This window comes from Leiobunum rupestre, chromosome 3, assembly GCF_980474605.1.
Source record: "Leiobunum rupestre chromosome 3, qqLeiRupe1.1.hap1, whole genome shotgun sequence".
In the NCBI taxonomy this organism is placed as follows: Eukaryota; Metazoa; Arthropoda; class Arachnida; order Opiliones; family Sclerosomatidae; genus Leiobunum; species Leiobunum rupestre.
The window spans coordinates 73,556,580-73,581,807 of NC_143386.1; the positions used below are offsets into that span (position 1 = coordinate 73,556,580).

The following is a 25,228-nucleotide window of genomic DNA, read 5'->3' on the forward strand; positions in this document are numbered from 1 at the left end:
AACTGCGAATAATTTTGGTTGTCGTTTGACGTCAGGCCAGTGGACTACCTCGGAAGGACCAGGGACTAATTAATGTAGTTCGCACATTAAAACAATAAAACAAACGTTTTACAAATTGAGCCAGTCCCACGTGTCTTCCAGCTGATGAGCTACATTTGTATTTTCCCTAACCTCACCCCTTTTCCTTCTTCCCCGGTTATCATTAGTTAGTTAGTTAGTTCCTAACTCCGGCACCAGAGCGCACATTTAACCATCGCCCGAAGCAAATATTCGGGAACGGGGCGTCCCTGTGCGAAGTACATTTATTAGTCCATGGAAGGACTAGTACGAGTTGGTAATTGCCCTTGCCCTTCTGGTCGCGTGTTTTTTAAACTGTCGCTACAAGAAATAGCACTAAAATTTATACAAACGCCGGCGTACGCCGCCGCCGCCGGTTATTTTGGCCACGCCGAAGACGCCGCCGCCGTAGGCCTAAACGCCGGCGTAAGCCGCCGCCGCCGGTATATTTTGGGTCAAACGCCGCCGTCGACCCATATCAGATCAGCGCAGGAATGGAAGGTATGCTTTAAGTGAAAAAAAAAACATAAATTGCACCACTTTTTTCCTTATATATTATGTACAAAGAAAAATACAAATACAATTAAAGGTATACTGTCATATTAAAATTTTCCAAAAGAAGAGTCAATTTCAGTATAAACAATCTCACAGGAATCAGAGTCAGATTCATTAATGTTATCTTTTGTTAATTTCCCACTACTATCATTTTTTCTTTTCTTTAATGGTGGTTCTTTAATGGACATTTTTTTTAATTTGGTTTTTTCTTTACTTGACTTTGGGGACGAATTTGAATTAGTAGAAACATATTTCGGCAGATTTAAATCAATTGACACAGATCTGCTCTTTAATGAAGGCAAATGAATGACCACCTGCGTATCTTCAACTGTTACAAGGGAGCTTTTGGAACCTAAATAGGGTTAGGCATTAATTAAAGATTAAACGCAGTGTTATACAGGGTGTTTTAAAAGGTTATACAAGAATTTTAAGAAGATGCAGGAGATGAGTTGAGAAGTATGCCTGCTTTTTTCGCTATTTCCTACGATGAGTTAAAATTAAAGATAAATTAGACCTCATACGCTAGATTTGAAATAACAGCCTGGAGCGTAGTCAATAGCATTTAAGAACTTCGTGCCAGAACTCCTAAAAAATTAGCTACAGAATTACCATGGTAACCAACTAGAGATAGCCAACCGATGGAGGCCCATTTTTCGGAGGTCACGTTCCAGAAGTGGGTATTCGCTTCTTTATAAAATAAATAAACCCATCAATCAGGAAGCTTACTGAATTCGAATCTAGGGTACGATGTTCTATATTATCTTTTATTTTATGAAACGTTTTCCATTTGCAACCAAAATTAAATTTTCCCTGACGTTATTACTAGTCCTTAAAATTACTATATGTGGCAACACTGTTTAAATAAAATAGGTATCCTTACCTTGTTTTAGATAGCTGATGGTGGTGTAAGGTGTAAAGTGGAAGTCTTCTTCTAAATAGCTCTCTATCAATAAGAACGCTAAAATGTACTCCAACTTTTCTCTACTGAAATCAACTATTTGAAAATTATGAGGCCTCAGTTTAGAGTGAGATTTCCCTTGGATGGCGTCTAAAATTTTCGATGCTGTCATTCTTTCATCTTTCGCTGATGCATTTTCCAGAATGGCATGTATCAATTTGAAAAGCTTTGTTACATCTGTACTTTCTAACAACTCTAAAAGTATAACCACAAATTCATGAACCAAAATTATTATACGCAAAATCACAAGCTTTTTCAAATGAGGTTAATTTAATTCCCTCTTTTGCCTTTCAGTTATGTTCTGTTTCATTGTATTTAAAGTGTTTCTATTACAAGGTGATGGTACTGTATCACCAAACACTGCAATATTAATTTTAGTTCCTGATATATTAATTTTAGTTCCTGATATATTAATTTTAGTTCCTGATAAATTAATTTTTGTATAACCTTCCCATAAAACTGTATCTGACAGTATCTCATAATAGACGGTAAAATAAATTCCAACGGCTTCCCAGCCTCTGAAGGGTTTTTGAATTTGGGGGTACGAAAAAAGGGGAAAAGTTTCGTGACAGCATGGCTGCCAGCCTCTCCGCTTCGCGACTTTAATTGTCACTGAAATCATTTCAACCGTTTTTCACGTCATTACGATTGATCTCAGTTAATAATTTGTATTTTAATTTAAAGAATTCAAGTTATAGGTAAATTTACAGTTAAACAACCATTTTGTCTAGCTTTTATTCCCGAAATATAACGGTCAGTTTACTTAGATGGCGCCACGTGCTCTACGAAGAATCACGATTTAGATATTTGTTACTCAGCGAAAGTTAAAAATTGGCCTCTGCGCATGCTCCAATACCAACCAATCCGGTGTTCCCTCCCTGGCTAGTGTCCAGTTTTTAAGTGGCAATGACGGTTTAAAATTCCACCCCCATTTATTTTACCGTCTATTGGCCTGATTTTAGGGTAAGACTTCAATATTAAAAAAAAGAATCACACTAACAATTGTAAGTCTACAAACTAGGTAGGTTACTTTATAACCTGTGTACATGTAGCTTGGGTAAAAATTGTGGAAACTTGGAACGAAATTTTTGAATTTTGGTCTAAAAGCATGTAAACATGCCTTTTTTTGCTTTATGGGAATTTTGTATTATTTTATGAGTTGTGCCGATTTAGTCAGAAATGTGAAATTGGCACAAAATTTGGTTTTCGTGAAGCTTTCTATGGCTTTTGGTTGGTTAGAAAATAATTTACCTGAGTTCTTGCACGAATCACACATTTTGTCACAATTCATATCATCTTCTCCAAAGTGTTGAGCCATTACTTCTCTTCTACATCTTAAAAATTATTTTAAACTATTAAATAATTATATTAATTTCTCAGTACTTTGACTAATTAAGTAGGTCCAAACAAAGTTGCCACCTCCCTATTTTGCTTATGTGTTTGGTTGATATATGTATACTTTTGTAGGTTCCAGCTCTTTAAAAAAATTGTTTTCCAAGAATGACTCACTTAACTTAATTTGCGTAAACACGTTAGATATTCAACTTTTCAGTGGTATATTTATCTACGTTTTGGCAGGTACATAGTGAAAAGCCCTTTGGAAACTGCATCAATCGAACAAGCCAGAGTTGGGGAAAAAATGTTTTTTTAATAAAAACCCAAAAAAAACATACTACCAATCAACTAAAAATTAATAGGAGCAATATTACAATTCTCACGTGATCAGAACAAATTTTAGTTTAGGTTTCGTTTTTTACAAGTCTCACCAGAACGAAGTTTTAGTTTTAGTTTCATTTTGTATAAATGCACGGTGACCAAGAAAATGCCTGGAAAATGTTATAGAAAAAATAGGAAATTTTCAAGTGAATTAAAGGAAAATATAGGAAAAACCATAAGCAAAAAGAAGGATTCTTATCCGAAAACAGTAGATAAAATAAAGTTAAATATATGATGAAGAAGAGTCTTAAGCTTGTTTTCCACTAGCGCGCGTCATAATGTTATTTTCTTTACGCGCGTAAAAACGTTTGAACGTTTCAAAGCTGAGAAACGCGTCGTTGCGTGCGCCAGTGGAAAACAAGCTTTATACTCCATGAGAAAACCCAAGGAACGCATTGAAAATATAATAGATGTGGTCACCTAGTATATGTTTTAGAAATGCAATCATTTCGGTAAGAAAAATACAACCATTTTAGAATAAATTTTAGTTAATTATAAAAACAAATAATAAAAAAAATCATTGGTTCCTTTAAACCAGTGAGGTTTAAACCAACTAATCACGGAGCAAGCAAACGTCGCATAAGTATAATTTTTATGGCATAAATTGATAAGAAATATATTCTGCTAATTTCTGCCTATAGATGTTCCAAGTAGCATTAACAATAGTTTATAAAAAAATTAGGTTATAAGCAAAAATGGTTAGGTGCTCAAAGTTATTTTCAATGCTTGTGATTTTCTTGATCAGGAAATTATATGTACATTTGCAATGTCTAGTGTTCCATTGCCACTGTGTGACGAATACATGTGTAAAAATAACTTAGGCTTTCACTACATCAAAGACAAACTTATGATTGTGCTGAGGGTAGCAGGTAGTAACTGCTTGTATAGCCACATCCCGGAGTTAATTAACCCCAGGTCAAATTAACAGAATTATAGTTTAAACCAGTAGTCAGGTGCAAGTTGGCACAAACTCTAGCAATAGCTTAAATTATCTTAAATTCTAAACTTGCGTATTACTGTTGCCACCACCAAAAGAAATTCAATTAAAACTCCATGCAAAACAAATTGACAAATGTGTCCTACATATTCGACAAAGACCTTTGCCCAAACCGCTATAAAAATCGGGGGACTTGTGCATAAGTTTCGGTTTTTCACCACCAGGTGGATTCATGTCCAGTCATTAGCCTAATTCCCATTCGTTTCAAACTAAGGGGGGCCTTGTAAGTCTTATGATTAAAGATAAACAGTAGCCTTATTTTTTTAACTTGAAACTGATGATGAATACATTTATACTTTATGATGTGGCACTCCGAATTTACTTTGCAGGTGCCTGCTGAAATGAAATAACGGCTATAACCTCGCAATCCTACCCCTGGCCATTGCTATGGATTAATAGCTCAACTGAACAGTCCCCATGCATTTCACTTTTACTACTTTTTGTTATTCTACCTAGCGAAAGCTAGTTGAATACACCTGATAATTATATTCCTTGAAACACATGTAATTACCTTGTTTGGTCTATGCAATAACCAACCATTCCATATAATTTCTCGAGCCCTGTTCGATCAGAAAACACCATACAACTCAGCCGAAACATGTCGCTCAGACGAAAAAATGCAATGCATTTGGCTGGATTGCTATCCCTTCCTGGAAAATAGAACCATATAGCAATTAAATATAAATATAATTCTTTATGATTTTCATAATGAACCAATTTCTTTAAAACAGTCATGATTTTTTTACATTCCCATATAATATATAAACGAAAGTGGATAAAACTTTGTATAAAAAGTAGAACTAAGGTTGGAGAGCACACAGTAATTTCATAGCTTTCCCCTTACCGGTAATATTTAGGGATGCACCGATATGAGTACAGCTAATAACTCAAAATGTGTTTTAACAACGAATTTGAAATTTTCAGGACATATAAGAACGTGCAGGGGGTCTTTTGAATTTTCAAACTACGATGACCTTGATTTCCTGGTTCAAGGTCTTTGAAAGATTATCTCATGAACCAATGGATTTAGAGAAATGATTCCAATTTAAAAAATTTTCACCATGCCGATTTGCATCGGGTTAAAAACATTTAACTTAAAATTTTAATTAGCACCCTCTGGTACATTATTTTCATCACAACCTTCTTGTTTTGCCTAAAATCCCTCGACTTGTTATTGGTGTAATTAGGTATGATGAAAGTTATTTAGACCTAAAATTTGACGGGGAACACTTTTCTAATCGATATAAATTTTGAATGACCTTGAATACGTGGTTCAAAGTCATTAAAAAGTTCCATTTCAAATGGCCCCTGCTACTAAATTTTGACTTGTTATCACTGGATCGTTTTTTTTGTTTACACTGATATGTTATCATAACAAAGTTATCATAACAGTAGATAAAATCGTTGTAAAAGACGTATAACCATCGACGCTAATCTAATTTATTATAATTCGAATTCTGTAAGAGAATTCTATAATATTCAACCTAGCCTTGGTTATATAACTCGGATTCCCCTTTTAGCTATAACCTCAGGTCAATCTACTTTCATCCGAATATAATATTATAATTATTGAGTACTTAAGGTTTGAAATAAATAAAGCAAAGTTTAGTAAATTCCGAAAACCCTATATTTAATAGTTTAAAAAATTACAAGAAAAGATATATATTTAAATTTACCATGAACTCCATACTGAAGGGTTACGAGGGGCTCGCTGATACTCAGCTCCCTTTTTTCTGACTAGAACAAAACAAAAATCTGTCGAACTCCACGACTCTAAGACTACGATGACAAGGAAGGGATTATTCCTTGGAACACAATTATTATATACTCTAATAAAAAGCTTCGCACCTCGTGACCTTTTAAGTATGAGTTTCCCACCACTAGAGGCTTGGCTTTAAGCGCCATCTGGTGTGACAAAATGGTTTCCCATGCTACAACGGATGGCGGGAATATTTGAATGTACCCATCCGTTGCTTAATCCCCTTCTTTGAGAAGAGTACATTTAACAAAAAATTTGTTTAAAAAAAAATTATAAAAAGTTTTTGACTTCACTTATTTTGATTTTCTTAGGCCCATTTATAAAGTTCAGCTTTATTCGGGATAATGGTTTTTGGTACTGGGCAATCTTTAGCTAAATGTCCCTTAAACTTACATCGTCGGCAGGTAGCTTGTGAGAAGTCTTAATATTAAAACATACTAATCTTTGGGATACCAAACCTGAACTGAAATAGTCATGCTGAACTGAACTGATACTATAGCAGACGACGCGAGTAAAACATAATTCTTTTGGTCATTGTTTTTACCTGTGGCTGCCAACCGATAGTCAGATGTATAGTTCTGTTGCTTTTGTATATATAATAAACTAACTATGTTTTTATACCGGTTGCCTTTATTCATGCATTAACTTAGCGATCCTACATTTATCGACTTCTTCGTTGGGTCCCTTTAGGGTAATAGTAGGTCGAGGAGGATTTGTTTTAATTGTTTGTATCATCCTTTTTAGTCCGGATATTATTATTTCTGATCCGACCCTTCTAGCTTTTGGATATTGAGTATTAGTAGCTCCAGCTATTTCGTCGTGATGCGTCGTGATAGCTAAAACTTGGGTTTGTGTTGGTGACGTTTCATCAGCATCCCATATAAGAGTAACGTTCTCTACTTTCACGAGTTGTTCCTCTTCTTTCTTCTCGTCAGATAAAACCAATCATTACAGGTTCTTCCACTTGGGGTTCTGGTATATTGGAAATCAAGGCTAGTTTGTGTTTCTATATTCCAATTCCGGGCGAATAACGCAATCCATTCGTTCTCACGACACAAACTGCACAAGGGCAATAACTTAGAGCCAATCGATTTAATTCAGCGGGTTCGATCCAAAAACATTATCTATCTTCTAAGATGATTATAACGGAGTCTAATACAACCGTATGTTCAGCAAGTTTAATCTCGACGTTCTGAATCACTCCTCTAAATGTTTCAATGGGAAAATGATGGAAGTCATGTGCTGTTTGACCAAATCCGTATCCTAAGGACTCTTTGGTTGCCGTACTTATGATACTAAAATTTAAGCTTAAGTCGAGGACAGCTGGGACCGAGATGAATCGTCCATCGCTCGTCTTAACTTTTAATTTATGCGATGCGTTGAGCATTGTTCCTAAAAAAAAATTAAATTAGTTAAAAAATGTTAAATTATCTATAGTACTATTGTTGTTTTAATTTTCCCGCCGTTCGTAGACGTTCCCAAGGAGGTCTACTGATTGAAATCCGGCAAAAGGTAAAGTCGTCTGTTTTCAATTGATTTATTTTGTTTTTTATGAGATATCTCGAAACGTCGGGAATATAACGCAATTTATTTCCGGTTGTAGTAGCGTCAGGAGGATAGTAGTAAATATCTACTTCCGGTCCTCCTGGACGAATGGTGGCTCGGCGACCGACCTCTCTGACCCATCCTAACTGTAATGGTTTTTCCCACGCTTCCCTTTCGTCATCCGTTAATGGTTCGGTCGAATGAATTAGTTCTACGCGTTTGGGAATTGTTGTTACAGGTTGCGCATTAGTAGTTTCTGTTTCCAATTCAAGAGTTTCGCTTTCGCTTTCGGAATCCGTAGATAAATTTTCCGTAGTAGGAGAGACATAATCCACCCTGGCAGAAGTCGAAGGAACATCCAGGTCCTGGATATTAGCGCTCGCTCCAACACCGTCTGTCGGTTCGGCGGACGGAATATCCCCCTGGACTGGAGCTTCGACCTCAATTATAGGTTCTATGGGTTCATAAATTTGTTCCTCCGGTTCTACCGGTGGACTACTTTCGTGTTCTAGATTTGTAGTTGTATTTGAATATGTTGGTTCTATTATGGTTTCAAATGCTAGGTTCAAGTCAGTGATATATCGTTTCAATTGTGAAATATGACGCTGACCTTTATTCTCACCAGTAATTGCATCTTCCAACTCATAAACCAGAGAAGAGATTTTACGCACTAGTTTAAAAGGACCCTCCCATTTTGGACTGAGTTTCGCGGCGTAGTACGTCGCGCCTTGAGATAAGTTATGGGTTATTATTATTCGACGTTTTCTCTTCTCATGTTGTAATATTTTCTCTGGTGCTCTTACGCCTTTCTTAAATATTCTTTAGCTCTACCGATACCCTCAGGAAGCTGATGAAAGGATCGGTCACTTTCATTTAAGATAGGGACCTCATGAGAGTCATCTATCTGCCAAGGAAGTCTCGGTTCACCTCCACAGTTTAAGTAAAATGGAGCACGTCCAGTACTTTCTTGTGGAGTCGAATTGATCGCAAACTGTAGGAACATTAAATGTTGATCCCATTGTCTGTGATCATTCCCCACGTACATGGACACCATTTCACCTATTGTTCTGTTTTGACGATCCGTTAGGTTAGATTGCGGATGATAGATAGTGGTATGTTTAGTTTTAACCCGTAAAAGGCGGCAAGTATTTTCCCAGAGGGACGCAACAAACTGTTTCCCTTGGTCACTAAAAATCTTTTTGGGCGATCCCCAACGTAAAATAAAGTTACGTAATTTCTCGCAACACACTTCAGCTGTTATTCGTCGTACAGTTATTAACTCTACATACTTCGTTAAGTAATCAACAAAGACTATTAAAAAACGATTTTGTTTTTAACTAATAGGTAGGGGATCCATGATATCCACGCCGACCAGGGTTGTTTGATTTAAATCAAGTTGATTTAAATCAGCGATTTTAATCAAATGATTTTTAAAAAAAAATCGTTGATTTAAATCTGTTTGTATAAAAGATTGTTTAAAAGGTATTAAATTTCCATAAATGAGAGATTTACTATTGAATTATTATATTTTAGACCAATTTTGTCATAATATTACACTATTACCTATCACTATCACGATCCCTTCCTCACCTCATTTTTGGTTCTTTGAAAATAATGGACTCTCCCAGGCTGAGAAATAAGGAATTGTTTTAAACTGGACCTGTGGCCAGTAGAGCCTAGGTAGTTTAATTAAAAAAACTGGCCACTTACCATTTTTAACCTTCAAAATCAGGCTTTCATCATTTATGGTCAAATTATCTACTCTTGAGTCTTGACAATATGTGCTAGGGCATAGGCTTAGTGGGTTAGTTATTATGGGTATTTCAAAATTTTGGAGTGTTAAATAAAGAACTATAAATCTTAAAGGGAAAAACTTTGAATTAATTAAGTGGTCACCAGGGCCACTAACACCCCAGGCAATTAATTTTTAAACTGTCCCAGCTAATTTTTAAACTGGCGATTGGCCTGTGATAGTGCCTTATTTCTTACACAGTGTAGTTTTACTTTTCAAGGTTACTCCTGTGATACAAACATACTTATTTCTTCGAATAAATATTTTTGACATGATAAAACTGTCTACTATTGAATATAATTTATACAAAAATAATAATTATATCAATAAGCTTATATATTGCTTTTAAAAAGTGACAAAAACCTAAAAATTAATGAAAAATAAAAAAATCGATTAAAATCAAAAAAATCCGATTAAAATAAAAAAAATCGTTTTTTTTTTATTTTTTTAAAAAAATCAAAAAAATCAACAACCCTGACGCCGACCATGTCAAATGGTTCAATATTATCTGTACTAGTCATTAATCCCGGTACTCGACGATTTCGAGCCTTGTGCTGCTGACAGATGACGCAACATTGGACATACTTCTTAACGTCAGCTGTTAGACTATTCAAAAAGTATCTATATCGAACCTTAGAAATGGTTTTATCCCTACTTCTATGAGCGGAAGTGGGGTGGTCATGCAATAATCTGATCGCGTCTTTTCTTAATCAAGACGGTAATATTATTTTTCTAGGATTATTTCCCCAGGATTTTCGATATAGTATATCGTTATCGATTTCAAATTTATTTGTAAACTTTTCAATATTAGATTCTAAGGATTCTATAATTTGAATACATTCAAGATCTGTTGCCTGATTTCGTTTTATATCGTTAATAGAAAAAGTATTATACATAGAGTGAGGAGCAGGTGGCAACACTGCTCTTTGAGACTGTTCTATAGTTTCTCGGAGATCCATAGCAGCTAATGACAATGGAGCTCGTGAGAGGGCATCCGCCAACAACGTTTTCGACACCTTTCTTATATACAATGTTGAATTTGAAAGATTGCAAGTACATAGCCCATCGAACTAATCGGGCATTGGGATCCTTTACATTAAACAGCCATTGTAAGCTCTTACGATCAGTGAGAACAGTCAAGGGTTTATTTTCTAAGAATGGTCGAAATTTTTTGATAGCCCATAAAATGGATAGACACGCCTTCTCCATAGTTGTATACTTTTTCTCAGAGATACTAAGTAATCGACTGGCGTATGCAAGCGGAACCTCAACGCCATTTTGTTTCTGAGACAGCATGCATCCGAGTCCCACATCACTTGCATCCGTAGTTAGGATACAAGCTTCTGACGACTTATACGTGGACAACGGACCGGCATTGTACACTCTGTTTAAAAAGTCTTCGACAGGTGAAATTTTTGCCCTCTTTTTAATTCTGCTAGAAAACTATAATAGATAGATCGATGAAACCAATTGCAACTATTATTTATTTTCCAATATCTTTCGTTATTTATCGGTTTCGTCCACCAAAAATTAATAGTTTTGGCAGCTACCGTCAAAACTCACTTTTTACAACTTTTTAAATATTGGTTCTACGGCACTGACTCGCGCGTTTTTAAATTCACAATGGTCGATTAATATTTAGAAAGTGGAAAAATTTTCCCTCTACAACCAACGGTTGAGAAGTTATCGCGTTTACAAACTTTCGTCGAAATTGGGAAACACCTAAAATGCACCAAGCGATTATTAATAACGTAACTTCGACAGCGATCCAACAACATGTTTAATTAAAGGCTGGTTTAAAATTGTGGTAACAGTAGCCCCGCCAAGAATTTTCTGCACATAGGCCCAGCCTGATTTAGAGGCCCCATCTATAATGTTTATTTCAAAAATTTCCTGACTTTTAACGATTGTTTTTAAATTTTGACATGATTTCTAAACGTTTCCCCTGCAATGGATTTTTTTAAAGGCATTTTAATCAAGGAATGACATTCGTCGATTAGATTTTTCCGAGGGGCAGGTCACTTCCATTTTGGCTGCGTCTTAATCATAGTAAAATGATTAAATCAGGGTAATCGTGATTAAATCAGGGTAATCGTGATTAAATCAGGGTGATCGTCATTAAATGAGGGTAATCAAGATTAAATCAGGGTAATCGTGATTAAATCAGGGTGATCGTGATTAAATCAGGGTGATCGTCATTAAATGAGGGTAATCAAGATTAAATCAGGGTAATCAAGATTAAATCAGGGTAATCGTGATTAAATCAGGGTGATCGTTATTAAATGAGGGTAATCTAATCTAGATTTAATCAATCTGATGTGTTTGTTCTTGTTAATTAAACACTCTATTGAAGCTAGCTATAAGATTTATTTCCATGATGATGATGATTTTTACATATGAAGTTTTAAGTAAGAGTACCGAACATGTCGGCAGCCGGTAGACCACTGTTTAGGTGGTCATAAAACTAGAGCTCCCTCAGCTTCCCCACCCAGTGGCGCCCCTGGCTATTATAGTTCATAACATCACCTCTTTTTTAAATAGACTGATTATAGTGTATTTTAACTACATTAACGATTAAACATTTCAGTTCATAAATTAAGTCTTTTAATTGATTTACGTCTTCGACTATATCTTCGTACGTGTGGTCTGTGTCTACTCGACGGTGCAATGGTCAAATGCTTGAAGCCGTTATTCTGCGTGAAGATTTGGAACTCGTTACTTGTGAAACAAGTGGCATTATCACTCAACAGGGTCTTCATAATTCCATAACGTGCCAAATTTTGTCGTAAGAATGTGATAACTACGGCTGAACTGGTTGTTGAAGTGACTCCGATTTCCATCCATTTCGAGGTAGAGTCCACTAATATTAATAAATATTTCCCATTTACCGGTCCGGCAAAGTCTATATGGACCCGAGTCCACGGTTGGATCTCTTCGGGCCACTTCAAGTATTCAGCCTTTGGCATGGTTGCATTTTGCTGACAACTTGAACGTGCTCTAATTCTGTCCTCAATGTTGGTGTTCAATTCTGGCCACCAAACTTTGCTCCTGGCTAATCGCTTTGTTTGCACCATTCCCTGGTGTTAGAATGATTTATACCTTTCTTATATCTAATTTCATAGCTGTGCGCTCCTAATGTTAACCATTTTTATTTGCAATATACATCAATAGTTTACCTTCAGCTGTCGACCATTCTTTCCCCATCAGTCTCTTTGCAGATGACACAAAACTTATCAAAATTCTTAGTACAAACACATCTAACGCTGAGTTACAACAGGATCTCTCTAAAGTTGAATCTTGGCAAAAAATTCCGGTGTATCCTTCAACACCTCAAAATCCAATGTGTCTTGAAAAAGACTGTTTGTAATAGCTTTGTAGTCTTAAAAAAGGAAATGCGCGACTTTTGACGGGTTGCGTTATCCTTTTGTGGGGTGCTGTGTTTGTTGCTTATCGGTGTAACACAGTGTGTTGTAGCTTCTCACTGACACCACGGCAAACAGGTGTCAGGTGCACCTTTCTGCCTAGCATGTAGTATTTCAGTCGATTCAAAAGATCAAGTTTTTAAGGGAAAAATCTGGAATCGCGGTCATTCATTCTTACCCTCTTGAAATTGGCAAAGAAACCTGCTTTCTAAATAAGCATTTTTAGAAGGCCCAAATGTAAAAATCTTACAAACTGAAAGTTTATTTCGATTTTGGAGGCCCAATCATAGGCACATTTTTAAAAATTTGGAGGCCCCCAAGTAGGCCTACAGTTTTTCAACGTAGGCACGTGCCTACTTGTGCCTATTGCTGGCGGGGAGCCTGTGTGGTAACCATTATTATAAACAATTTCTAACACAAATAGCTTTTTAAAAGCTTTAGCGTATAAAAAAGAATATTCCTAAAACCACTTGCCAAGTTGTTCTTGGGATTTGTTTTTTTTTAAACCGGCCTTTAATTAAATATATTTTCAATGTTATTGAATCGCTGTCGAAGTTGCGTTATTAATAATCGCTTGATGCATTTTAGGTGTTTCCCAATTTCGACGAAAGTTTGTAAACGCGATAACTTCTCAACCGTTGGTTGTAGAGGGAAAATTTTTCACTTTCTAAATATGAATCGACCATTGTGAATTCAAAAACGCGCGAGTCAGTGCCGTAGAACCAATATTTAAAAAGTTGTCAAAAATGAGTTTTGACGGTAGCTGCCAAAACTATTAATTTTTGGTGGATGAAACCGATAAATAACGAAAGATATTGGAAAATAAATAATAGTTGCAATTGGTTTCATCGATCTATCTATTATAGTTTTCTAGCAGAATTAAAAAGAGGGCAAAAATTTCACCTGTCGAAGACTTTTTAAACAGTGTACAAAGCCTGCTTCAGAAGATCAAAGGATCGTTGTTGTTCCGCGCCCCATACAAATCGAATATCTTTTCTCTTAATCCTATGGTTCTGCTATAAGAGAGTACTTTGGAATAAACCTGGAGTGCCAATATGTTAGACCTAAAAACTTTTGGCCTTGTTAAACGTTTTTCGGAGGCAGAAAATTCTCAATCGCGTCGAAACGTGATCAGTCTATGTGTACACCCGTTTTGTTTACCACGTGACCGAGAATCTTAGCCTCTGACTGTGCGAATTGACACTTTTCCGCTTTTAGCGTAAGACCAGCATTTCTTAACTGAGTTAAAGCGTACTCTAGGGCCTTTAAATGGTTTTCCCGATTTTCAGAGACAATTAATATATCATCAAGATATACACATAAGTCAAAGTTGTTTCCGTCTCTAAATAATTAATCAACTAAACGTTGAAAGGTGCTGAGGGCTCTCGTTAAGCCAAAAGATAGTACATTAAATTCATACTTGCCTGAACTCGTTACGAAAGCTGTTTTTGGTATTGAATTTGGATAAACCTCGATCTGCCAGTAGCCAGATCGTAAGTCCAATGCAGTGATATGCTTAGCCTTTTTCATACGCATTAACATATCGTCAATACGCTGCATAGGATATGGGTTTTTGGTAGTTACCTTGTTTAGTTTTCGGTAATCCACACAGAGACGCATTTTCCCTCCTCTGTTTTCTTGATGTACCAATACCACAGGTGAAGCCCAAGGACTTTTTGAGGGTTTTATTACTTTATCACGTGGTAATTCCTGAATTTTTTCTTTAATTACTTCCCGTTTTTCGTCGCCTACCCTATATGGCGCGCTTCGAATTGGCCTGGCATCACCCGTATGAATTTCGTGGTATACTAAATTTGTGCGGCTTTCTTTCGGCTCAAAACATTCAGGGTCTTTCATAAGTAAAGATATTAATTCATGTTGTAATATAATAGGTAGTTTAGTATTTTTTATAACTTTATCCATAATTTCGATAATTATAGAACTAGGGGCACTTGTTTACTTTCCTTTATATAAGGCACTATTAAATTTCCGATATGACAAGTTCCTATTTGGAAATCTAATATTGAAGGATAATTTTTCAAAAAATCTCTACCTAAAATGAAATCACACAGTAGGGATATGGGACTACTTGAAATTCGTGTGTAAATTGCCTATTTAAAATAATAAAATTAACCTTTTCCGACCCTTGGGTAAAGGTGTAGCGCCCACCTCCTAAAACTATACACTCAACTTCACCTTTTGGTTGTAAAATATCTCTTTCATAATTTCCATGTAACTTTCAATACTGGACTAGACTCATAAACGAAGCATCCACTCCAGAGTCTAGTCTAGTATTAAAGTCGCCATGGGGATATTGTATTTTAATAGCTGCCGGAGTTTCTTTAGTAAATCGCTCAAGAACTCCAAATGCTCGCTTCGGGAATCGGCAGCGCCTGCCTCCCCCCGGAGGCGCGCGTTCGGGGGGAATGAAAATTCGAGCGGGAATTTCGTTGTCCTAACGTTACGTTGGTGTGAAAGTTCTAGTATTGTTCGTCAGAGTAATGTTCTGGCAATAGTTATTACTGGGTCTATTTAGAGTGTTAGGCCTAAAGGTTTGATTTCTACCTAGTAGATTTGATCGATTAAAGGGTTGATTCGTTTGTTACTGAGCTATTACGAAAATTTCCTCAATTCCGAGGGTTATATTGACAATTATTTGTAGGGTTAGTTACATTACGTGATTTACGTATTTCTTTCATAGATTGTTCTAATGAGTCACTGTCACAACGAGTTTGTAAAGCAGCTAGGTTTGTTTTACATTTCTTCTTATAATTGAAGCTAAAGTAGCATCACTTTCAGGATGAATTAAACAATTGTTCATTTTCATTAGCCTAGCAATATACTCAGCAACGGTCTCATTCTCTTTATGAGTGGCTGGTCTTAAGTCATTTACCATTTGTTCTTAAATATACACGTAATTATCGACAAAGTCTTGTACAGTTACCTGATCTCTTACGGGATAAATAGTTTGTAGGTACCGTGATAGGGCTCTATCTTTTAACATTGTTGGAATTAAATCCAAAACTATATTATCAGCTAACTAATGTAAATTTCTAAAATAATTTAGTGGTTAAAAATTTCGCGAAGATTTTCATGAGGCCTTAGGTGGCTGGGCGGCCCGGAAGGCCTGTGCCATTAGTTGAGCAAGGGCAGCTAAATTGTTTAACACGTTGCCTTTCGCTAAGCCTAATTTTTACTATTGCTTCATTCAAAACTCCTATAGTACTCAATCCATATTCTTACAAAATTTGACTCATACCGAATAAATTTTTTACTTTTCAATACATCCTGGTCACGGCACCATTTATAAAAACGTCGAGACTAATCTAATTTATTATAATTCGAGTTCTGTACCAGAATTCTATAATATTCAATCTAGCCTTGGTTATATAACCCGGATTCCCCTTTTAGCTATAACCCCAAGTCAATCTACTTTCATCCGAATATAATAATATAATTATTGAGTACTTAAGGTTTGAAATAAATAAAGCAAAGATTAGTAAATTCCGAAAACACTATATTTAATAGTTTTACAAATTACAAGAAAAGATATATATATTTAAATTTACCATAAACTCCATACTGAAGGGTTACGAGGGGCTCGCTGATACTCAGCTCCCTTTTTTCTGACTAGAACAAATCAAAAATCTGTCGAACTCCACGACTCTAAGACTACGATGACAAGGAAGGGATTATTCCTTGGAACACAATTATTATATACTCTAATAAAAAGCTTCGCACCTCGAGACCTTTTAAGTACGACTTTCCCGCCCCTAGAGGCTTCGCTTTAAACGCCATCTGGTGTGACAAAATGGTTTCCCATGCTGCAACGGATGGCGGAAATATTTGAATGTATACCGATCCGTTGCAGACGGTTCAGTGCACTGTCATACCATTTTATTCTAATTTTTCATTAAAAGGTTTGCGAGAGCATATCACAAATCGAATACCATTGTTTTTTATTTGTTTACTGTTGTAACCCCGTCTAAAAAAGGTATGATCCAGAAGTCTGGCTACGTGGCGCGGCCAATCAAATAAAATAAAGAAGAGTCCGAGAATCGGAAGACTACGGTTAGACATTAATCAGTGACGAATATAGTTATATTAGCAAAGTGAAAATTGTAGAAGAAATAAAACCGGTATTGTACCAAAGTCGAACTAAAAAGTGTGTTTATTTTCAACGAACTCCGGTCAACAACTTTGACTGCCCTTTGGAACGAATTTACTTACAAGTCGATTTTTAATAGATATTAGAAAAATAGTCCGATATATCGGTGCGGAGCTTACGTTATTAATAAAGGCCTGTGCACGCAACCTTTTCGAATTTTAGTTCTGAATTTTTTAGTTCGCTCGTATTTTCTGCTAGAGGCGCTCTTCCTTGTCGATGATTTTAAATTAAGGAAATTTTCGCCTGGTTTGTAGCTATAGTTTTTTAGCATGCAGACTGCTACGAGTGTTCTGCGCCATCGAATTAGACTTAAGCCTGAGACTGTTCCACGTCCGAGACAAATATTTCCCCGTAGTCCACACGAAAAATTATCTGATTGATAAAGAGATGCTTAAGCGAGGGGTCATTCGGCCTTCGAAAAGTCCCTGGGCTTCCCCGGTGTTTGATGAAGGGTAAGAAAAATAAAGGTACGGCCCTGTATAGATTTTAATGCGGTTAACAAGGTAACCATCGGTGATCACTTTATTATTCCCCGGATCGATGCGGTTTTGGCAGGTGGAGATAACCGCCTTCATTATTAGGGAAGGGAAGTTTTAGTTTCTGGTGAAGCCTTTGGAATTAACTGGAATATGTAGTTTCGCTCAGCCAAAGGCCGAGCCGTTTGGATTCATTATCAGCAGGGAAGGGGTACAATTAGATCCTGGTAAAGTTAAGGCCGATAGTGAGTTTCCTCGCCATAGGAGTCTTCGGCAGGTCTCTCGGTTCCTGAGATTGTGTGGTAGGCATTCTAGGTTTATTCCACATTTTGCTACCCTCGTTGAACCTCTGAATAAGTTGAAACGGAAGAACAAACGTTGGAAGTGGGGTCCTGAGCAGGAGGCAGCAGTCCAGGGCTTGTAAGATCAGATCTCCTGTTCCACTTTATACTTCGGGTTCTAGATCCAGAGGGTAAATTCTTTGTGACTACGAATGCTACTGGTATTGGGATTGGTGGTATGTTGTCTCAGGTACAGCCGGGGGAGGAGGTTCCTTTCACATACGCTAGTCGGCTACTCCGGGCGGGGGAGTTAATTTGTAGTACCCCTAAGCAGGAGAGCTTGGTTGTGGTGTTTACTGTGGAGAAGTTTCGTCCTTATCTTGAGGGCCAGGTGTTTGGGGTCGTTTCGGAACACCAGGGTCTTCGCTGGTTACTCAAATTACGGAACAATAAGAGTCAGTTGATGCATGGGCTCTCCAGTGGCAGGAGTTCTTGCCCTTCGAGGTCTTCCACCGTGCTGGGAAGAAGAATCTGGTAGCTGATGCCCTATCCCGCTGCCCTGTGGATTCCTGTGCCGAGGTCCACATCGTGGATGGCGGTCCGTAGGTGGGTGAAATTCCCGTTATCAGTACTCTGGGTGGGGTGCATTCCTTGGCCTGTGCGGTGCGGCGGTTCCTGTGGAGTTGGTTTATTTTCACCAGATACGGGAGGTTCGAGGGGTTGACACCTTCTGGGTGACAGTTAGGCAACTGGTGAAGTCGGGCACTAGTCCGGAGGTCTGGTTGTATGAGGTCCTGAATGAGGGGCTATTTATCAGGGCTATAGATGGTGAGCCGGCCAAGGTGCTTCTCCCTGAGTCACTACATGGGTTAGTTTTACGGGCTTTTCATGATAATCCATTGTCTGGACATAGGGGTCGTACAGCGACATACGCCCGTCTCTCGGCTCGGTTTTGTCATCCTCGGCTTTACAGTGGGGTTCGCGATTACGTGAAAGCCTGTGGAGTCTGTCAACGCTATAAACCTTTAAATACTAAAACCTGTATCCTGGGGATCTGGTGGGAATCAAAATGATGCAGCCTCTTTCGGTGACGAAGAATCAGAACCGATTCATGGTGGTAATTTTGGATTACTTTACAAAATACGTGGAGGTCTTTCCTGTTCGCAATATCACGTCAGCAAAGTCCTGGTTCAATATGACGTTCCTGTGCCCTGTGTCCAGGGGGGGGGTTGAGGTACCTGTCGGTGTTCTAGTTGAGTTGCGTTCCCGGCCTGAGGTGGTAATCTTTTTATGTTGCTAACCAGAGTCGATAAAAAAAATTCTCCGGGCGGTAGGGCGTCTTCCGTTTGAGGATAAAATATCAAATAGAAAGTTGGCCCGACCCCGTTAGGCAGTCGATCTAGCCCCTTTTGGTAGTCGGATTATTATCAAACATTCAAGGTCTATCGACCAGATTACCCTAGGACGACCTTGCCGAACCGTTTGGGCTACAGGGGTTGCTACAAGATTATACAGGGTGTCTTCATTTGATCGGCCCAGGCATTTTTCTAGAAATGTGAAATTTTCAGTATGTACTCTCTCGGTGGAGATCGTTGCTAACTTGCTATTTGTGAATTTCAGAAAAATCATGAAATTTTTCACGGTTTAAGAATTTGTAGTTTTTGAACGCTAGGTGGTAGACCAAAGGTTTCAATGAGTAAGTTGTAGAGCATACTCGAATAACATTAATGGAGTTGGTATGATCAAAGTCGTACATTTTGTCACTAAAATAATAGGTCATGAAAAATAACAAGTTGGTACTACCCAAAGTTTTTACGCCTCATGTTATGATTGTCTGTGAAAAATGAATAAGTTTTGAAAGAAATCTTTGTTTTACTTTTACAAATATAGTGTTAGAACAAGTGCAATTATTATAATAAGGAATTACATAAAGGTTTTTACAAATACAGTTCAATAATGCCACCATCCGCTGCTATACAAATCCGTACGCGATGAAGCATATTCTGGAACTAACCACGGACCATATCTGGAGTAACGAGTTGGAACGCTGCAATGATTCTCTGGCGCAAGTCGTCTTCGCTAGTGATTGGTGTCTTGTATACTTCCTCCTTGACGAATCCCCACGGGTAAAAGTCCAGCGGTGTCAAATCTTGGGACCTAGGAGGCCATCGCACTGGACCATTCTTCCCAATCCAATGCTCAGGTTACTCGGTGTTGAGGTATTGCACCACATGTCGTTCCTGGTGAGGAGGTGCACCGTCATGCAAGAACCAAAGGCGTGGCAGGTCAACTATTAAAGGGACATCTTCCAATGCTTCTGCTACTTCATTTCGTAGAAGCGCCAAGTAGCTCACCTAGTTAAACCGATTCGGAAGAAAAAATGCCCCAATGACGCGATCTCCTAGTAGAACTGGCCAAACGTTTAAGCGGAATTGTACTGGATTGTGATGTGGAAATCCCCAGTGCGGATTTACATCCCTCCACATATGGTTATTCTGGCGGTTAAATGGGCCGTCCCTTCCAAAGCAACACTCGTCGAACGTCAGGATGAAACGGAGGAAATCTTCGTTGGCATCCGCCATGGTACTGAACCACCCTTCCCAAAATTTCACACAACCAATAAGCTACTTAAACACAACTTCTGAGAAACATTCCATTTTTGAAGCCACTTATAGGCAACCAAGCACAACTAATTTTGTGGAGTTTTTTCGGGTAAAATTCAACAAAATTAGTTGTGATTGGTTGCCTATAAGTTGCTTCAAAAATGGAATGTTTCAAAGAAGTTTTAAACCAAAAATTAAACGTCTAAAAGTTGCTATAAAATTACCCACGCAGAGCTCAACTCAGTTTCCAATAAATTTGCTAAAAATCGTCTTCAAAGTAAGAGACAGTTTGAAATAAAAGGTCTAAAAGTTGCCATAAAATTGCCCAACTTAAGTTTCCAATAAATGTTCTAAAAATTGTCTTGAAAATATTAGACAGTTTCACTGTTCAGCAGAAAAGAAGCTAAGCAAGATATTATAGAACTTACACAAAAGGACTACTTTCATTAACACAAAATGCCTGATTAACGTTATTGTACATATATTGTTACTTGGGAATCGTGAAAAATATCAAACTTGTGAAAAGTTTGGGAACCCCTACTAGCCTAAGATATATTTTAAGGTCAGACATAGGATACGTAAATTTATTACATTTGTCCGATTTTTTTCACCAGAAAGTGTAAAAAAATGAATAAAGGTCGATTTTACGATGTTGGTCCGAACTTCGGTGAAAATTACAAACTTCCGGTTCGTTATACTACAAAACAGCGACGGCGATCCCGTGGGGTTCCGGGGCCAGGGCCCCCAAAAATAAAAAAGTAAGTAATAAGAGCCCCCACTGAAAAATATTTGTGCGGAAAGGTCCCAAGATAAATTTAAAATGTTGTGTATTTATTTTCAATTTTTTAAAAACGAATTATCCGAAGACGTCGACTTGGAATTAATTATGAATGAATTCATTGAAGTTTCCGATATCAGAAGGAACACTTTCTTAAAAAATAAAACATTAATATCATTTTAGTTTGATGTATATACATTTTAAATAAAATTCAGTCGAGCCCCCACAAGAATTTTTTGCGATCGCCGCCGCTGCCACAAAATATCTTAAAACATCAAACATACATTATCAAAGTTAGCCTAAGATATATTTAAAGGTAAATTTTCTGCCAATCGAATATTTACAACCAAAGGTACGTGTAAGAGTATTACTTTTGAACGCCATTTTCCAAGATGGCGGAAATTACACCAACGGGAGAATGAGGGAGATTATAATAAGAATAATAATAATAATAATAGGAATAATTTATAACCAGTCGCCGGGTTATTTAGCGTAGGAGGATCGGGAGAAAACTTGCAAATTCTACGCAGGAGTGGTTCCGGATTTTTTCACCAGGGTACGTTCAACAACTCTCACCGATGACACCGGTTAGCAATCGCTGACAACGGTTTTCTCTTGCACGCTTTTTCGCGTTTCCGGTTTGGACGTCACGATACTTTTTTCGATGACTGACGTCAATACTGACGTAAGACTACTATAAATTCAACGCCATTTTAAAAAACACCGATGACTGAATAGAAGCGTTCAGAAACTTACGACGTCACTATGACGAAAAAGCTCAACGGTGGAAAATATTAAATCCATCGGCTTTTTTCCCGTTGAACGTACCCCCAGTGCAAAGACTATATAACGCTTCGCTTTGCCCCAGTCCCACTAGCCGGGATCGAACCGGGGCCCGTTGCTGCGGGGCGAAAGTGCTAACCACTCCGACCTTCGACTCCTTTGGGATGCCGCGTTGAGAATCGCCGTACACTAGTCCCCCGATTCCCCCTCCCATGAAAATGATGCTTATTCGTGTATGGGTTGCAACTGGACGCCTAAAGAGAAGGGGATAGTTGAGAAAGGGGTTGGCGTCCTGCATCCCCTACTATATTCGGACCATTGACACAAAAGCCGAAAAAATATTTCTCATTTTGACTTTGTCTCTACAACATGGAAAACGATTCCCAATCTCTTGATCTTTCTTCGGATGCTGCGTTTGATCCTGACAATTCACAACTTTTGTTTGAGTTGGATCAATTTAAATTCAAGAAGGAGCAGCGTGAAAAAGAAAAACTCGCTGGCAATAAACCTTCCGGTAATATTTGCATTATATTATCATTACTAAATTTTTAAGAAGTAATTTTACGGAAATATAACATTTAATTTAGAGCTCCATTCCGGGGAATGGATCGCTATGCTGGAATCGGAAAAACGCGCTCTTGAACGTAAGATTTGAAAACAGCTTTTACATATAGAGAGAGATACGTTATGTTATGTTATATTCGCGACTTTGCACGGCGAATCTTCCAAAAAGACCAACTTATCACTGAGAAGGACGACGAGCTTTTGAGCGCCAAGCTCTGTTACAACAAATTGGAGTTTAAAATGAAAAAAATGAAAGGTCAGCTTGACACAGCAAATAAAGCGCTGTACGCTGTATCATTACAGCTTCCATCAGCCACGAGATACTCCATAGTCGACGCCGATGAATATTCTTGCGGCTCAAAACTGATGAAGGTCTCAGAAGGTGCCAATTAATGTTGGCAAAAAGAAACGGCCCTTTTCAGCGCCACCCCCATATTGAGTAAAGTATCTTTAAAAATGTATTGAAACGACTCCCTTTATTGATTATCAGATATCAGATGAATGATTTTGTATTGCAAAGAAAAAACCGAAGGGGGGGGGGGGGGCTTTAGTCCGTTTCAATTTACCGGAGCCCGTCTCGAATGCTTACCCATTTTTACAGGTAATGCATAACCGAACTAAATATCTACAATCCTGCTTATAAAATTATGCTATGGCATATTCAACAGTCTAATTTTGCTTTACATTTTTAGATGATAAAACAACTTTAATCGATTAATGATGTTTTACGAAAATGATTTGATCCAATGTTGGCAAAATTTTATCATACCAAGTTTGATCAACTAATTCTAAACCAAAATTAGATTAAGCGATTATGGTTTAACACAAGTCAAATTTAATCATTGAAAAAGTCCTATATAATTCTATAATTTGATAAGTTAGGTCCTAAAATACCCTTTAAGTTTGCTAGGGATTATCCTAGTAAATTATCCTTATTCAAGTCAATCGAGGAAAATAATAAAAAAATAATAGGTTTATACTTCATTTTATAACTTAAAATATAATTTTCTGGCATATGTTTATGTTACAATCGACTCGCCCTGTCATTTTCTTCGATTTCACCCCTTGCGAAATATTGGGTAAAAATCTTAATCTGCCCTTCGTATGGCTGCTCCATGGACTAATTAATTAATTGTTAATTAGCCCATGGCTGCTCTAACAAGTTATGTTGAATTTGCAACGGAACTAAGTAGTATATTATCGTCCTTGGTAGTAATATATTTCAGATTCGTCTTATTTTAGACACTAGGGGCCTCAATGCTGAACTAAACCTTGATTGCACAATAACTCTGAAAATCAGTTTTACGAGAAATTTTGCTAATTGTCATACTTTTTGTTATTATGTTACTTATGGTTCAATGCATGTGTTGACTAGAGCTAGAAATCGGCGAAACAGATAAATTAACAGCTAAAATTTCGATTAACCATAACAATTACGGTTAACTGTTTATTCATGGATATTACCCACGGCTATAAAGCAATTTAATAATTTTCGGTTGTGGATAAAAAAAATAAATCATTTAGCTTATCAACGTCTAACCTTGGCCTTTTTCACGGAAATAGAATCGCTACCTGCAATAAACCATACTGTTATTGAATGATGTGGCAAGTTACATTAAAGACACATTATTAAACATGGTTAAACTCTTTTATTTAAGGAATTAAATTAAATAATTAATATTACATTAGTATTACGTGACTAGCTGCATGGCGAACAAAACGACAATGAACTAATGGGGAAGTGCTCTGGCATATCTCGGGTCTTGTCTTTTGCGCAATGAAAAGTAGACACCCAATTAATTCTCGGTAGGGTATATCCTTCATTGTCTCTTTTTCTTCTTCACTGTCCGGGCAATGACTTTTGGTTAGATTGACACCAGACGGGATAGGCAAGTTGACTGGATTTCCAATTGTTATTTGGAATCTCTTACTGACTGATTGGATATACTTAGATTGATTCATTTGCAATGAACCTTCTATCTTGAAATTGAAGTTGACTCCTAATAATGTTTTAATTGGCCCCAACGTTTTAATATCGTATTTGGTTGCCAATAGTTGATAGATTTCTTTCATTATATCTTCACTCCGAGTTAGCACGACCAGATCATCTACGTAAACCAGGATTATTACCTTGTATGGAATGAAGTAAATGCAATTTGTTCCTAGCAGTTTGTTAAATCCCAAGTCTTTGAAAGCAGCATCCAGATTCAAATACCACTGCCGGCCACTCTGTGGTAAGCCATAAAGTGCTTTCCGCAATTTTAAACAATATTTCCCCGGATCTTCATTCTCATACCCAGGTATAAGTTTCATCAATACTTCCTCATCTAATGTTCCATATAGGTATGCATTTTTGATATCCATGTGATTATGAATCCAGCCAAGTGTCACCACAAAGATTGCAAGAAAGAGTCGTATCAGTGAGAAATTTATGACAGGCGAGAAACTCTGCTCGTAATCCTCTCCTTCAATCTGGTTAAATCCCTGTGCGACTATTCTTGCTCGGTACCTGATGATCTCCCCTTCACTATTCTTTTTAAGTGCAAATACCCAATGACAACCTACGATCTTTTTGTTAATTGGTCTAGGGATAATTTCAGTGACTTTTCTCTGTTCTAGCGTTTTCATCTCTTCATCCATTGCAGCTTTCCATTCTAATCGTTGAGGAGATTGCATTGCTTCTTTATAATTGTTCGGGATTTTAATTTCAGCGCAATAGACTTGGAATACATCATCAATATCATCTTCTGTTATACTTGTGAACAAAGTTGTCG

At 37.4% G+C, this 25,228-nt stretch overlaps 1 protein-coding gene across 2 annotated transcripts in view; it reads right to left on the bottom strand.

The window, feature by feature from the left end:
• Nucleotides 1-600: 600 nt before the first annotated feature.
• Nucleotides 601-25,228, bottom strand: part of LOC149954586 (ATP-dependent DNA helicase Q1-like) — a 40,147-nt gene continuing 15,519 nt past the window's right edge. For both annotated transcript variants that reach the window (XM_090169146.1, XM_090169147.1), the window contains exons 9-12: nucleotides 4,795-4,933; nucleotides 2,822-2,904; nucleotides 1,493-1,765; nucleotides 601-964 (exon numbers count right to left, since the gene is read on the bottom strand). In XM_090169146.1, the coding sequence (XP_090025272.1) occupies nucleotides 660-964; nucleotides 1,493-1,765; nucleotides 2,822-2,904; nucleotides 4,795-4,933 (800 nt within the window). In that variant the 3' untranslated portion in view covers nucleotides 601-659. The remainder of the gene's footprint in view (nucleotides 965-1,492; nucleotides 1,766-2,821; nucleotides 2,905-4,794; nucleotides 4,934-25,228) is intronic.